This window comes from Psammomys obesus, unplaced genomic scaffold, assembly GCF_907164565.1.
Source record: "Psammomys obesus unplaced genomic scaffold, mPsaObe1.curated_primary_1811, whole genome shotgun sequence".
NCBI lineage: Eukaryota > Metazoa > Chordata > Mammalia > Rodentia > Muridae > Psammomys > Psammomys obesus.
This window is the reverse complement of record NW_026586550.1, coordinates 4,856,340-4,873,539: the sequence shown is the minus strand read 5'-3', so window position 1 is coordinate 4,873,539 and position 17,200 is coordinate 4,856,340. Positions and strand designations below refer to the sequence as shown.

The following is a 17,200-nucleotide window of genomic DNA, read 5'->3' as shown; positions in this document are numbered from 1 at the left end:
AGATTATAGTACAGGTCTGTGCACCAAACCCAGCCTTGTCTATTAACGGCCTGGTAATTCAACCTCTTTGCATACAGTCTACCCTGGCTGGCTTTGAAGCACACCTTTGCTGTTCATTCTACATGGGAATACCTTCCTTTCAGTTTTAGCCTTTTAGTCTCTATGTAAATTTTATTGAATTTTTTAAGAAAGAAATCCATTAGTTATGCCCAACTGCTGATGACCCTGTCTTCTTGGACTACTTTATTGTCTTCACTATCTGACTAGAATGTCTCCTACCTACCTCACCTCTGACCCCACAAGGCCTCCTTGTTTTTTGTTTGTTTGTTTTTAATTTTTAATTTTTTATATTAATCACAGGTTATTTACTTTGTATCCCAGCCGTAGCCCCCTCCCCCATTTCCTCCCAATTCCACCCTCCCTTCCTCGTCTTCTCCCTGCCCCTTTCCAAGTCCACTAACAGGGGAGGACCTCCTCCCACTCCATCTGACCCTAGCTTATCAATTCTCCTCAGGACTGGCTGCAATGTCCTCTTCTGTGGCCTAGCCAGGCTGTTTTTCCCTCGTGGGAGGGGAGTGGAAGAGCTCGCTATTGAGTTCATGTCAGAAATAGTCCTCCTTCCCCTTATTAGAGAACCCATTTGGACACTGAGCTACCATGGGCTATATCCGAGCAGGGGTTCTAGGTTATATTTATACATGGTCCTTGGTTGGAGGAACAGTCTCAGAATATACCCTGTGTCCTGGTATATTTGATCCTTGTGGCGCTCCTGTCCTCTCCAGGTCTTACTAACACCCCCTTCTTTCATATGATTCCCTGCATTCTGCCGATGGTTTAGTTATGAGTCTTGGTATCTGCTTTGATACACTGCGCAAGGTAGAGTCTTTCAGAGGCCGTCTGTGGTAGGCTCCTGTCCTGTTTCTTTTTTTCTCCTACATCCAATGTCCATCCCATTTGTCTTTCTAAGTGAGGATTGGTCATCTTACCCCGAGTCCTCTTTCTTGTTTATCTTCTTTAGGTGTATAGATTTCAGTATATTTATCCTATCTTATAGGTCTATATAAGTGAATGTATACCATGTGTGTCTTCCTGCTTTTGGGATACCTCACTCAGGATGATCGTTTCTAGGTCCCACTATTTGCCTGCAAATTTCATGAGAAAAAAAATTAGGGAAACAACACCCTTCACAATAGCCACTAATAACATAAAATACCTTGGGGTGACTCTAACCAAGCAAGTGAAAGACCTCTTTGAGAAAAACTTCAAGTCTCTGAAGAAAGAAATTGAAGAAGATATCAGAAGATGGAAAGATCTCCCGTGCTCATGGATTGGTAAAATTAACATAGTGAAAATGGCCATTCTGCCAAAAGCAATCTACAGATTCAATGCAATTCCCATCAAAATACCGACACAATTCTTTACAGACCTCGAAAGAAAAATTCTCAAATTCATATGGAGAAACAAACAAAACCCAGAATTTCCAAAACAATCCTACAGAACAACAGATCCTCTGGAGGTATCTCCATCCCTGATCTCAAGCTGTACTACAGAGCAATAGTAACTACATGGTATTGGCATAGAAACAGAAAGGAGGAAAATGGAACCAAATAGAAGACCCAGAAACAAACCCACATATCTATGAATACTTGATTTTTGACAAAGAAGCCAAAACCATTCAATGGAAAAAGACAGCATCTTCAACAAATGGTGCTGGTCCAACTGGATGTCCACATGCAGAAAAATGAATATAGATCCATATTTATCACCCTGCACAAAACTAAAGTCTAAGTGGATCAAAGACCTCAACATAAAACCAGACACATTAAATCGGTCAGAAGAAAAAATAGGGAAGACCCTAGAACTTGTTTTTTTAAACCCTGTTGGGTGTCCGTCATCTGAGGCTCTGCAGCCATCTCTATCCTTTCAGATTTCCCCATTGCATGATGGGCCACATGAAAGCTGCTCTACTTGGGAGAGGGCCGAAGGAGGTAGTGCTGAGTAGGAAGGGGGTGGAATATGGAGAGTCTTATGATAACACAGCTCAGGCTTTATTCCACAGCAGAAAGGAAGCAACTGGCTTTTGTAAACAATGAGAAAGTTGTTCCAACATAAATGTCTTGGGGGGTGGGATGTGGATGTTCATGGAGGGCTATCAGCTCACCTATGGAGTAGCACATAGATGTAAAGATGAAACAGCTACTAAGAGGAATGGCTGGGCAAGAATAGAGGCACTGGTGAATAAGGACATGGTAACTGGGCAGGGTGTGAAGACAGGGAAGAGGACAGACTGGGAGATTTACATCTGGCTAAGGCCTTGGGAATCTGCTGTGGAATAAAGCCTGAGCTGTGTTATCATAAGACTCTCCATATTCCTACCCCATGACACCCTGAAAGCTCTGAACATTCTAGACTCCTCTGAGCCTAGACCTTGGCCTACACAGTCCCTGGCAAAGTGGCCTCTACCTCTTACAGTCCACCCTTCAAGTGGGGACATTGTTGAATCATGTTTCCTCCCTTCCAAGAGGCTAAATGTGAGCTTTCCCTCTCTCTCAGAACACTTGTGGCACTTAGCACTCACAAGTGTTTCCTTAACACTTAGGTTACCTTGTATTGCATGACCTTAACAAACTATATACTTAGAGGAATGACCTTAATACCCTCCCTGCCCACTACATAGTGTCTGCAGCTGTCATGCCCATGTGGCATTCTCTCTACTTGACAGCCTATATCCAGGGGTGGTCTCCCTACCTTAGTGACACTACCTAAGCATCCTCTTTTCAATACTCCAAACAGATGGAAAGCAGACAGAAGGCTCAACTCTGCCCGCTTCCCAACTACTGCTTCCTTCACTCTATGTTGTCAATACTATGATGCTTAAAGGGCAAATCAGTCTAGGTAATTTTTTTATACTTGTCACTAAAATAAATACATTTGCTGTTCTTTCATCAATGGGAGCCCCAAACATTCCTTTCAGGGCATATCTGGTATTTGGATCTTGCTTCTAAAATGTAGTGAAAGAAAGTACCATCTAAGTGATGCAACACTCTCACTACAGACTTGAATGTTGGTCTGATCCTAATTTTTTAGGATGGGTAATAGTCCTCATTGTGATGTGAGTTTTTAAATTTTTTAACTTAAGCTGCTTGATGTCGTAAAAGTACTCTTTTAAATTTGATTATAGCAGAGAAAAGGTGGGGACACCAGTACTTGTTTTTATGCACAAATAACTTAAATTTCATCACAGATATTCTCCATCCCATCTTTCCTCAGCAGAGGATTATAATAAATTCATCCCAAAGGACTTTTTTTTTTTAAATTAGAAGCTTATCATAGAGGTATATGTTTGACTATGTAAGCCCAGAGCGTTGATTCCATACTGTCCAATAGGAAGATTCACTGCTCTGCAGTGTTGCAATAGGCAGCTTCCATGGGTTAGAAGGATTTAATAAGACATGTGAAGAAGGTATGGGAAGATTATCTCTGGGAAGTTGTGTTTGGTAATTTTCTCCGAAGGTCTTCAGTCCATTGCAAGCATCCTGTGTTAGGAAAACTCAGTAGAGGTCTGGGGCTCGGTCAGTACAGTGTTTGTGACTCAAGCAGGAGGACCTGAGTTCAGTTCTCTAGCACCTACTTGAAGGAAAAAAAAAAAAAAACCTGGGTGCCACTGGCAGCTTGTACATGTCACCTTAGTGCTGAGGAGAGAGAGTCAGAAGGATTCCTGGAACTCTCTGACCGGCTATTCTTGCAAGATGGTGAGTTCCAAATTCGGTGAGAGTCTCTCTCACACAAAACAGAGTGGGAAACAATTGAGGAAGACACCCCACATTGACTACTGGCCTCTAAACAAACACACACACACACCATAAAAGTATATAGCCAGTGAAAAAATTAAAACCTGTTAGATCATCAGAACTACACCTTTGATACCTATTATGTTTTCCCAGTTCTCCCTCTTCTGAACTAGAGGACTGTCTTCGGGAAGAATGGATGGATGAAGGGAGTAATGCCCTTGAAGACCTTGGGTTTGGGATTGTCTCTAGAAACATGCCCAGTGTGTGCTAGTGCCCTCATCTCTAACTTGTGCTCTCCTCCTTCCTGTGTCTTTTCTCTTGGGTTGGGTGTTGTGCTCAGCTAATCCGTTTGTGTTTCTTCTAAATCACCAGTATGATATGTAACTTTTCTTTCTTCTCCAGGATTTTCGTCTAATTTTAGTAAATTGTTCTGGGCCCCAAGATCCTTCTACCATCCCCAATTTATCCAAGTTTTTCCTGTCTACAAATCTTGGCATTGATGAAAGATTGGATTATCTGTTTTTCTCATTCATGGTAGTATCAGTACAGCCCAATAGGAAGGCTCCAAAAGGCACTTGTGCTAGGAAAATGATGAATGCTGAAGATCCCTATCAATTAAAAATTACCACTAGTCTCCCCAAGACTCAGCCCTGCAGTGCCTTGACATCATTTTTGGCGGGCATGATACTAGTCTTCTGTTTATTTCTGTGTGAAGTCTCTGATTGACTCAACCTCTAAGTTTTTATTGCACATAGCTCCTCCCACCTTTGTGCAGTGAGCCTGTGTTAACACATACAACCACACACTCAGAGCTTTTTCTGAGGGAAATCAGAAGAGTTTAGAAGATTTACTACCATAAGGTTATGGTTGTATTTACAACCCAAGTTCAGAATCTCTATGGTCTAGGTATACTGGACAGATCCCCTGTGGCCTTGAAAGGTAGCCTAAGGGATTTTTAAAGCCAATACTTATTTCTTGTTTGCCAGCACTCATCTGGAATACTGTTTGGCTGTGTTTCAAACCAGGCTGCACTGCTGTCTGACAGTGCCTGCCACTATGTTTATAACGTTATGGTTAGGTCACATTTTAAAGCTTCATGTATGCCTCTGCTTCACCCTTTTAGGCTGTTGGCAAGCTCATATCTCATTTATCAACTGTCATCATGGATGGCATGTAATGAATTCTTAATCATCATTGCTAGATCAATCATATTAGTTAATGTGACCGAATGGATGAAAGAATTCATGAACTAACCAAATCCTCATATTTTCCATCCTTGGAATAATATTGTGAGCATTCCAAAAAGCAACATGGGGAAATGGAAATAAGTCACAGAGCCATGGGATACAGTGACTTTGAACTTGTCAGCTTCAGTCTGTGTATTATACATACACACATTAAGGAAAAGCTGGGGTCATGCTTTGTGTATGCTTAGGTAATCATGTATCCAGTTATCTAATTGAAGAGCTGCTGTGCATAGTGTCAGGTAAGCGGCAATCTTGTAACTTGTCTTTAGTACAGTAGTGCAGGGCTGCCCTCTTACTGAGCTATGTAGATAGGAACACTTCGGTATGTGAGCTTACTTGTCTCCTTTAGGGTCCTCTGGAAATTCAACTTGTGTCCTGGAAAATCTCTTCATTACAGATATTTAAAGGAACAAAAGGATCATGTCCCCAGATACTACATCTCTTAGAACCAAGAGTCACTCCTATGAAACATAACTAAAGTTATGTTCCTTATCCCCTTGTGCAAGGCAAGACGTCCCATTTCAGTCTACAGTGCTCAGTATAAACTGCTGCTGTGACTCAAGCACTGTTAAGTCACTCACAACTTTTTCCTGCTGCACGATTGCCTGATGTATATTAAGCAAAAGCAATATTCCTGTCATTGTTAAGGGGGAAAAAGATAGAAAGATGTGTCTGAATGAAATCTCCCTACCCAGACACTGGTAGTCTGTAGCTGTAAAATGATAAGAACTTAAGAAAGCATGGGCAAGATGTGGCCTGGAAGTTGGTTTCCAGTTCTTCCAGGCTGAGTTAAAACATTGACATCCGTTATGCTCTATGTTCCCAATTCTACCTAATATTGCTTTTACTCCAGATATCTTTTTCTTTAATTTACTTTTGATTATTATTACACTTTATTCACTGTATCCCAGCTGTAACCCCCTCCTTTGTCCCCTCCCAATCCCGCCCTCCCTCCCTCTTCTCCTCCCATGCCCCTCCCCAAGTCCACTGATAGGTGAGGTCTCCTCGCCTTCCATCTGACCCTAGCCTATCAGGTCTCATCAGGACTGGCTGCATTGTCTACCTCTGTGGCCTGGTAAGGATGCCCTCCCCCTCAGGGGGAGGTGATCAAAGAGCCAGCCACTGAGTTCATGTCAGAAACAGCTCCTTACTAGGGAATCCACTTGGAGACTGAGTTGCCATGGGCTACATCTATGATGGGGTTCTAGGTTATCTCCATAAAATGGTCCTTGGTTGGATATCAGTCTCAGAAAAGACCCCTGAGCCCAGATTTTTTGGTTCTGTTGTTCTCCTTGTGGAGCTCCTGACCCTTCCAGGTCTTTCTATTTCCCCTCCCACCCCCAACAGATTTCCTGTACTCTGCCTAAAATTTGGTTATGAGTCTCAGCATCTGCCTCAATACCCTGCTGGGTAGAGTCTTTCAGATGTGCTCTGTGGTAGGCTCCTGTCCTGTTCCCTGTTTTCTCCTGCTTCCAATGTCTATCCCATTTGCTTTCTGAGTGAGGACTTGAGCAACTTCCCTGGGGTCCTCCTTGTTTAGCTTCTTTAGGAGTGTAGATATTAGTATGTTTATCCTATATTACGTGACTAATACCCACTTATAAGTGAGTATATACTGCGTGTTCTTTCTGCTTCTGGGTCACCTCACTCAGGATGATCTTTTCTAGTTCCCACCACTTGCCTGCAAATTTCATGATTTCTTTGTTTTTAATTGCTGTGTAGTATTCAGTTGTGTAAATATACCACCATTTCTGTATCCATTCCCCAGTTGAGGGATATCTTGATTGTTTCCAGGTTCTGGCTATTATGAATAAAGCTGCTATGAACATGGTTGAGCAAATGTCTTTGTTGTATACTTGCACATATTTTGGATATATGCCCTGGAGTGGTATAGCATCTTGAGTTAGCACTATTCCTAATTTTCTAAGATAGCCCCAGATTGATTTCCAAAGTGGTTGTACAAGTTTACATTCCCACCAGTAATGGAGGAGGGTTCCATCCCTGATCTCAAGCTGTACTATAAAGCAATAGTAATAAAAACTGCATGGTACTGGCATAGAAAGAGAATCGTGGATCAATAAAATCAAATAGAAGACCCAGAAGTAAACCCACATACCTATGGACACCTGATTTTTGACAAAGAAGCCAAAACCATACAATGGAAAAAAGACAGCATCTTCAACAAATGGTACTGGTCTAACTAGATATCTACATGTAGAAAAATGCAAATAGATCTATATTTATCACAAAACTAAAGTCCAAGTGGATCAAAGACTTCAATATAAAACCAGACACACTAAACCTGTTAGAAGAAAAAGTGGGGAAGAGCCTTGAACTCATTTGCACAGGAGACAACTTCCTGAACAGAACAACAGCAGCACAGGCTCTTAAGATCAACAAGCAATAAATAGGACCTCATGAAACTAAAAAGCTTCTGTAAAGCAAAGAACACTGTCGTCAGAACAAAACGACAGCCTACAGATTAGGAAAGGCTCTTCACCAACCCTATATCTAACAAGGGGCTGATATCCAGAATATTTAAAGAACTCAAGAAGTTAAGCAGCAAATCAAGTAATTTAATTAAAAGATGGGGTACAGAGCTAAACAGAGTTCTCAATAGAGGAGTATCAAAAGGCAGGAAAACACTTAAAGAAATGCTCAGTGGCCTTAGTCATCAGGAAAATGCAAATCAAATCGACCCTGAGATTTCACCTTACACCCTTCACAATGGCTAAGATCAAAAACTCAAGTGACAACACATGCAGGAGAAGATGTGGAGAAAGGGGAACTTTCTCCAAATATCTTAAAGAATTTATTTCTCTCTAGTTTAGAGGTAAACTGTCTGTGTAGCCCAGGTTTGGTCAAGGAAACCATGATACGGAAAGTGAAAATTGACCCAGTTGTTTCTTTGTCTCACACAAGATGCCTGACTTCACAGATCTTTTTATCTGAATGAGTAACATCCTTTTTGTCCAAAGAATTATTTGCAAAACCAAACAGTAAGGGTCATAATTCTTTGGAGGTGCATATGGCCCCATTTTTTTTTTAAGTCCAGATGTCAGGGGAGGAAGTGGCACTCTTGACTTCTTCACTGGCATTGATGAACCCAGGCCATGCTAAGAGTGGTGACTGGAGTTTACTTTTCTCCAAAAAGAAGCTGGGCTGCAAAGTCCCACAGTGTCAGAAGGCATAGTTCCCCACTAGCTGCCCTCCCCAATAGCCGGGATGTGGGCACATGCTGTTGAATTTATTCTTCCTTTGTCCTTCCTGGCCCAGTCAACTCCAAGTACCCCTCACTTACTATGTGAGTACGAAAGGAGGTATACACTGAGGATTTGGACAGGTTTTCACTCATCCAACGTCTCATTATTTAATAGTTATAAACGCAGGGGTCCCAGGCCGGGCAGGACCACATTGCCTCTTATAGCATCCTTGGGGCTTTTATTCTGGACTGTAAGTACAGAAAGACTGGCGTTGCTTTCTTTCACTCCTTACCGCTCACCTTTCTCTTGGGGATCCAGATACTGAGTTTGGTTCTCACAACTTTTTTAAAAGTCAGCAGATTAAAATTAAAATATTAAATATTAAAGTACTTTGAGCTAGATACTGAGCTTTCAAGCCCTGGGTTTTCAGAACAGAATTCTGTGTAAGGCAGCTTTCATCCCTCTGGGTTCCTAAGTGACTATTCCAAATCCCAACACATACCAGTATCCTCAGATATCCAAATGTCTTATGTAAAATGACTTAGTACTTGCATGTAACAGGCATATCCTTCCTGAAACTCTCAGTCATCTGGGTTGGTTGTAATATCAATGCAGTGTCAGTGATACTATGTGAGTACTTGTTAGCCAGAAAACCTCTTCAGCACAGGTACTTTATTTCTGAGACAGTCTCCATAACTCTGGCTGATGTCAAACTCACAGCCCCCTCAGCTTTCCAAATGCTGGGATTGCAGGTATGTGTCAGCACTTTTCTGAGCAAAATGCGTTTTTTCCCCAAAAACAGTTTCTCTCTTGTATTGATTGAGTCCCCACATGTGGAAGACTGGCTCTCTTCCATGGACATCTAGTCTGAGTTGTTTCTCTTCCAACACCAGGCTGACTATTGGGCAAATGGTGGGCACTCGTTATGAGTGCTGGTCTGCCTGTCAGCTTGGCTGCGCCGTGTGGTTCTACCTGTAAGTCATGACCCCTTGGCAAACTTCTGTCTCCAAAAATATTTTCATTATGATTGAAAACAGTGGAAAAATTACAGTGATGAAGTAGCAATGAAAATAAGTTTAGGGTCAGGAGTCACCACGCCAGGAGGGATTAAAGGGTCTCAGCATCAGGAAGGTTGAGAACCACGGAAGCTAAGTGCTAACCCACACACAGTTGAGATCCGTGCTCCTTACTTTACGCTGGCAGAGGCTCTTAGCTGTTTTGGTGTTGTGATAGTAATAGTTGTTGGGGAGAGCATCTTGCATTGTTAGTTTTAAGACATTATATCACAAAATGTATGCGAAAACAAATGGAAAACAAAGAAAGCAGGTGCCTGTTAGCTGTATTTAGCCTCTAATATGTAACTGGAAATTTGATTGAAGTTCAAATAGAGACATCATTAATGAAATGGTTAGCAGTTAAGAATCCTAGAAATGCTTGAAATTTAGTTTGTTTTTTAGCTCTTGCAGTATTAGAGACTGTTTACATTTGATTGTGAAAATTAGTATTAGGATACTATAATGTAAGGTAAAACACAGTGCAAATTTAGTAAACAATGACTACATTCTAAAATCTTTCTTTGCATTGCACTTTATGGTTCCTTGATTATGAATGATAAAGGATAGTCACTTATTGTATCTTTTAAGTATTGTCAGTGGGCATAGATTTAAGGCTGCATTTTAGGGGGGGTAACACTGCTGGCCACTGGGCTGGCATCTAAAGAACAGTTTGGTGTAATTTAATGATAGCTTTTGAGCTATGCCTTAAGAATGAGAGGTTTCTCTCCACAGCCATGTTACATAAAACGTCTGACCTTATGAAAGATACATTGTTAGGTCCTATTAAGAAAACAGTTTTCTCTTTAGCATTAGGTGTCTCATTAATTCGTGTTTTCTCCCCTCTCCCCTACATAACCGCAGCAGTATCGTAGTGTTTGTAGACCTCTCACAGGGTGCTTCCTGGTTAACATACAAGGAAAGGATCCTCTTTGTGTCTGCACTCACAATGAGTGACTTTTGTGTCCCCAGAGCTTTGAGAATTCTGACTGCTGATTGTCACCACATGACTTCTTCTGAACTATCTCCATGTAGTTCTTTCTCTGAAGTTACCATATTATTTGCACCGTTTATATTAGCAGAACTAAAAAGATGGATAAGTAGGTTCCTCAGAAATTAAAGCTCTGACTCACATCAAAGAAGATTGTAAAACATGAAAGTGGGAGAGGCATCAGTGAGGCTGAGACAGCCATAGAACTGATAACCAAGTGTTACTGTGTTCAGGATCTGAGGAGGGCTTCTGGGTACCGCTTAAATAAGCCTCCACTTCATCCATGGTGCTTTCCCCTCCCTTTGACCAATTAATTAATCCTTCATGAAAGTCTCCAAAGGAAATAATCTGACGTGGTAGTGATAATTTTATGTCTATCACCAGGTGGTTAGAAGCCTTGGAAAATTAGAAACAGCCCCAATCTCTTTCTGCTCTTTTTTTCCCAAGGGATCACTTATGGGCTTATTGTGAGTGTAATAAGAAAAATCTGTGACTATATTATCCAAGATACATTTTAATATTGCCATTAAGCATTGGCTGAAAATGGGAAAGTCTTGCTCCCAGGTGCCATGGAAAGAAGAGTGCTCACTTGTGGTATTGTTCTTGGGTTTCATATTTGGGACTCTGGTCCTGCATTGTGTCTAGCGTCCAGCCCCTTGCTCATGCACTGAGGATATGGATGGGGCCAGAGAATCACTGCAGGAGCAGTTTGTGCTTGTGAAAGGACTGACTTAAGAGTAGAGAACATGGCCAGGTATGGTGGCTCATGTTTTAAATCCAGCACTCAGGATACAGAGGCAGGTAGATCTCTGTAAGTTCAAGGCCAGACTGGTCTACAAAGTAAATTCCACAACATCCAGGACTACATATAAGAGACCCTATCTCATGAAAAAGGGGGGGGGGACACAAGAGAAATGGAAAAGAGAGTAAATTCAATTAAAAGTTCCCAGTAATTTTCATTAGCCAAAACATGGTTTTGGTTTTTGTTATAAATATCTGTTTTCAGAGATTAGCTTTATTTAACAGTTCCTTTTGGCTCAACTTGTTTTTGGATAAGTGTCTTAATTATCACTGGCCTGTGTTTCCCAGATGTGTATTCATCTTGCTCTTTATCTTGTCACTCATCATTCTTTCACTCAATCTTTCCTAAACCCAGTGAAATTAAATTGTTTAAATGCCATTTTCAACTAAGATGTGATTTTTTTTTTTTGACCTAAATATCTTGGAATTCTGCCATTTCTTATTTTTGCCTAGTAGTGGCTTTTTCCTTCAGCAGGCATGAAAGCGGTCAATAAAAGTCAATTGCCAACTATGGTTATATGAAGGGCTTCTCATAATGCGTATTGGAAATATCTTTGAAACCATTTTCCTGAATGGAAGGCGCCATGGCTTGTGCTTTATGGCTTTCTAATGTTGGGTAGTAATCTCATTTAGCATCTTTCAGAGTGAAAACAGTGCGTTAGGACAGCATAAAATGCCCTGCAGATCAATACAAAGGCAGATCTGCACCTTTAGATGAATCTAAGAGAAATGGACCCAAGTCTGGAGGAATTGGGGGCCAGTTATGCTGATTTCCACTGTTCTTTCCCCTCTCTGCTTCTAGTCATCAATGCAGGTTAAAATGTGTACAAAAAGGATCTCAGATGGTGGCCAAACAGAACAAACTACCAGACAGGAAATCAAGGACTTGGAAGCGAGTACTAGTATTGATTTGTGGTGATAAAAGTATATTTTGATACACTTCAAACCATAACTAACTCCTAGACTTGAACTGTACAACAGAGGGCCCAGCTCAGGGTCAGCGCTTATGTGTGACTTGCAATACTGCTTTCTAAAGAGGAAGTGGCTAATGAGCTACCTATTGCAACAGTCTTAAGAGAAAAATACATACATTTATGTGTGTATGCATACACATTGTGACTGTGTGTGTGTGTGTGTGTGTGTGTGTGTGTGTGTGTGTGTGTGTGCATATTACCTGTGTGTTACTAGTGACAGCCTTTTCTCTCCCCTCCACCTTTTCTCTGACTCTAGACCTAGATCTGTTGGAGAGTTGGTCAGCTGTCAGCCCTGGGACAGAAGCTCAATAGCTCAGCTCTCCTGTGTGCATCATTACCATTGTCAGCCATATATTTGCTGCATTCTGCTGAACTGATGCTTAATCATATTTTATTCAACATTTATCCAGTCACAAGTTTTGCTGTCATCAGTTGGTCAGTGATTTTTTGGGGGCTGTGCTTCTAAAAGTATAGCTGACTCCTTTTTGAGGCTGATGCGCATTTTGGGTGGATAAGGGAAGCTTAGGTCCAGAAAAAGCCACAGACATCCAGAGCATCAAAGGCTTGAAAAGAATTGAAACCCCTGGAGTTAGATTTAAATTCTGTTCTCAGGTACTAGACAAGTAGTAAAGTAATGAATGAAAAAGTAAAAACAGTATTATGTAAAATCTTTTCCCTTGTATGCCCACCTTCTTTGTGGGGGAGTGGGAAGAAGATTCCCTCAGGAACAGTCATGTGGCTTGCATTTCTACTCCAGCAAAGTAAATATTAGCTTATCGTGTTGGGTAAAAGTAATGAGGAGACAAACTGTCACCTAAGGGTTTACTTATTGATGGGAAATATTCCCCCTATGTTCTCTGGGGCTTTTGTTTTTAGAACCCATTAAACTTAAAATAATGCTACTTCAGGATTATGTGGGAATAACATTTAGATTTCAGTGACAGAACTGATAAGAGTGGAAGCATTTTTTATTAAACTAATTTTTTAAAAACATAAATTCCTAGATTAATGGTTGTTTTGCATATTTTCTCTCTGTGTGGTTAGTCTTTGTAATGCGAGTTCTGCTATACACACCGAGTATTTTCTGTTTGTGATTCATTTGGCTTAGTATTTTTTAAGTGTTTATTATAAGCTTTGTGGAAACATTTATGTTTGACATGGCATATTCACTGAGAGCAATCCAGCTAAAATCTGAGACTTGTAAATATAATTGCAAAAGTTTAACCTGGGGGATTTTTAGATGTTTACCTTGTTTTGTTTTGTTTTACCTTGATTCAACAAGCTTATTGTATGACTTCTCTAAAAATAACCCACACTGAGTAGTGAAAGTCACAAAGAAACAAGACAAAGTAAATCCAAGAATGTAAAATCCAAGGAATTTACATTCTGATAAATGTAATGGGGTGGATTGCAGAGGATTATTGTATAGTCCATGACATGTGCAGGATGACACTGGTAGATGGGTCACCCTAGAGGGAGGAGACAACTATTGAGTTGTTCAAAGAAGGTTGCATGAGTTGAAAGATGAGCAGTTAGTTTTCAGTTACATAGGCAAGGGTGGAATTTGAGTGTCAAGTATTTCCCAGCTTGTGACCACAAACATGAGATCTGTAACTGGTCGCTAAGCGTGATTTACCCAGGCTGCAGCAGTGTACACGGTCCAGCAAGGGCTAAAGGCAGACAGAAGCTTGATCAGTGTCTCTGCTGGCCTTGCACTTCATTTAAGAAGCAATACAGACTGACTTGAATTGATGGATTACAAAGAACCTTCTTGATGTCCTGTGGAGGCAGGGAAAGAGCTGGGGCTCTGGACACAGAGACCAGAGATCATTGCCTGGATCTAGGAAGGACTTTGAATTTCTATAATAATGGTGAGCATGAAAGATTAGACTGCAGGGACCCGATCTTCATAACCTGCTGGCTGTGGGTATGCCAGAGAGAAGTTGGGACTGGCAGATTGCAGGTTGTAGAGTAAAGCACTGGTGTCATCTGTAGAACTTGGGCTTGTGTGTTAACCTTGACCCTTATAATGAATGGTGCCTTGTCTCAGTTGTCCTTCTTGTTGTTTTCAGGCGATATGAATACCATCCAGTCTGTGCAGATCTGCAGACCAAAATCCTCCAGTGTTACCGCCAGAACACCCAGCAGACGCTCAGCTGCTCTGCTCTGGCCACTCAGTACCTGAATTGTGTCAACCATGCTAAACAGGTGAGTGTGCTAGCTCCCTGGGGCACTAGAAGAGTAGAATGCCCAGTTATCCCTGGGCAGTGGTAAGGACCTAACATGTGGGAAGTCTTTCTAAACTCAGCTAGTTCTCCTCATCGAGAGTCTCTGAAATCAGCTGGTCAGGCCATAGCTCGATCCAGTTCACTGACAAAAAGAGTCCAGATTCTCTCTAGGCCTAGTGGTTTAGGCTTGTGATCCCAACTACTGGAGAGGCTGGGACAGGGCAATGTCACGTTCAGGAAGAATAGAGGTGTAACTCAGTGGTAGAGTGCTTGCCTAACGTCCTCAAGGCTGTGGGTTCAAGTCCCTGTACAAGAAGAAACGGGAGTGCAAGCTCTCCTGAACTCTCCTTGTATTTATTTATGCACGAGAGGGAAAATATATTTAAAATGTACTTACTTACTCTGAACCTTTCATCTTCTGAGGATCCCAGTAATTATAGCCTCATGGTCATTGCCTCACATCCCTAAGCCACTGTTCAAAGCCAGCGTGGAAGAAGGCTGTAAATTAGAGAGCCAGCAGACTTGAAGTCCCTCAGTAGTAGGAGGTCTTGCTGAAATTTTAAAAATTCAGCCTTTCTGTCACTAATCATTCCTCCACCAGTTGGTAGAGCCCATTAGTTGAACAGGAAAAGAAGACTGAGTCATACTTAGGAGAGAATTTCCCTCCTTTTATATAGTTCTTCTTTTAACCTTTCAAAACTGCATAATATGACACTCATAGGATGCATATATTCTGTGATGTATGTGCTTTAGAAAGCTATTGATATCCCTACAGCCAATTAACAATCTCAGCAAATGACATAATTGCTTTACAGTTAGGTACACGTGGTTTGGAGAGACACAAATTGATGGAAGCCTTGGTTCTTTCAGCCGATCAACTCCCTTGAGTTGACCTTTTCACCCACCTAAATCTAGTGTTTGAGTTGCACAGCATGCCTTTCTACAGCCAGGTTTGCTTCAGTTATAATGATGCCACTTAGTGTAAATGTCTAACACTTCATAAATATCTGAAGGGAGGGTCACCATTGTATGGGTAGCTGGGAAGTAACAGTAACATTAAGTAAGGAAACTGTAACCAGGATTAAAAGCCTGTGTTTTCTTGAAAAGGCTCATGGCTTGCTTTTGTCTGTTACTTGCTTGTAGCAGCACCTGCATGACTGAATATATGCCAGGACTCTTTCTGTAAGGTCTTTCTGGAGGTACCGCTGCTGGTGTAGTTAGTGCACGTTATGTGTCACAGGTAGCCTCTGATGAGCTTTAACAAGCCGCAACCTTGAGTAGCAGTACCACCTCAACACTTGGGGCTCCTAGGTTGACTCGCGGATTTTTCTAACATAATAAAGCCTGTGGAGGTGGGACCGAGTTGAAGACTAGTATGTGACACATGTGTCTATTTCCAATGTGATTTCTGACATTACTGCAGTAGCAGCATTGAACGTTGGAGCATTGGCTCCACCTGCCTGGTGAGGTTGTATTGAATCACATTTAGTCTCATGGTGTCATTGGTTCCTATTTAAGGAATAAAAGAAGCCAACATAACAAAATCACATATGCCACACAGTGAAGTACAGCAGAGAAATTTGGCAGGCTTGTAACAAGTCCTGTCTCTTAGTACTTCTCTGACCTTGAGCCTTGATTTCTCTCACCAGTGAATTGGGTGTTTTTGTGATGTTTCATTTATGCAGAGTATTTAGTACATCTTTGTTTTCCCAAATTCAGGATCATCATTTAGGAAAATTATAAAATTATACTAATGATACAGAAAGAGACCCACCTTCTTGCCCACCTACTTCCCAGCCTGCCATGTGGTTTATTACGTGCAACTAGTCTGTTTATAAAGTGTCTAACATTTCAGAGCTCTGTCTCCAGTTATTTGGAAGTGCATGATAACCAAATAAGAGCAAAAAGATGAAAGTTTTGCCGTAGGTTGGATAGCACTGAAATAGCTGATAACCCAGAAGCATGGACCTTTTCATCTCTTTAAGCCTTAGAATTTCAAGGTCACATCCACTCTTTACTTGTTTTTATGACAACCTGAGGTGTAAATAGAAATGGTTTCTTTCATCATTAGCCATGATGGTAAATTTAACAACTAGTTCAAGAAGTACCATGCCATGAAAGTAAAACAACAAAATTTAAGATAAAGTAAGTGACATTTGTTTTTTTGAACATGTGTGTGAGAACAGACATTCATCGTCCACAAATACAGAGTAAGGCAGTAAGGGGAAATGAGAACAGTAGTGGCAGGGTGAGAGGAAGGAACATTGAGGCTACTGAAATGGTAACAGAGACTATAGGTCACGCGTAACACAAGAGATTACAGTGCTCATGATCAAAAGGGACCCTTGTCCTGTGCCCTGAATGGCCACACCGCTTTGGCTGCAGGGACCTGGTATCTCTGCATCACTAGCAGCTATCATTCTCTGATACAGGCTGTCCTTTCAGTCCTTGTGAAGATAGTGGAACCTCACCATCTCAGTTCTGCCCACTTGTTAGAAGAAAGTTTTTTAGTATGCAGAAGTACTGCCTAGTGTAGCAGTTCCAGGGGAGCCGGCTCCCTCTCTTAGCCTCCAGTTAGGTCCAGAGAACACACTGGACATGTGACATGACAGCAGCTCTTTAGCTCTCATTCCATTTCTGACACTGCCAGAGTTTCCCCTGTGGAATAATCGCAGTAGTCCACTCCAGTTTTACATGACTCATAAGGTTGGGCTTTCACAGGTCCCTGGGGCGCTGTTTGGAGGACTAATAGATTTTATTGGTAGGAAAATTTCTGGATGTTCCTTAGCGTTGGTTTTTTGTTTTTTGGGTTTGTTTGTTTGTTTGTTTGTTTTTTGTTTTCCTTATTCATCCATTTGCTGACATTAATCTTCAGGTGTTCTTAAATAGTTCCTTGTAGCTTGACATGAGACA

General features: G+C 41.3%; 1 protein-coding gene across 2 annotated transcripts in view; it reads left to right on the top strand.

The window, feature by feature from the left end:
* Positions 1 to 17,200, top strand: part of Chchd3 (coiled-coil-helix-coiled-coil-helix domain containing 3) — a 260,092-nt gene that overhangs the window by 235,368 nt on the left and 7,524 nt on the right. For both annotated transcript variants that reach the window (XM_055602161.1, XM_055602160.1), the window contains one exon: positions 14,132 to 14,267. In XM_055602161.1, coding sequence (XP_055458136.1) covers positions 14,132 to 14,267 — 136 coding nt within the window. The remainder of the gene's footprint in view (positions 1 to 14,131; positions 14,268 to 17,200) is intronic.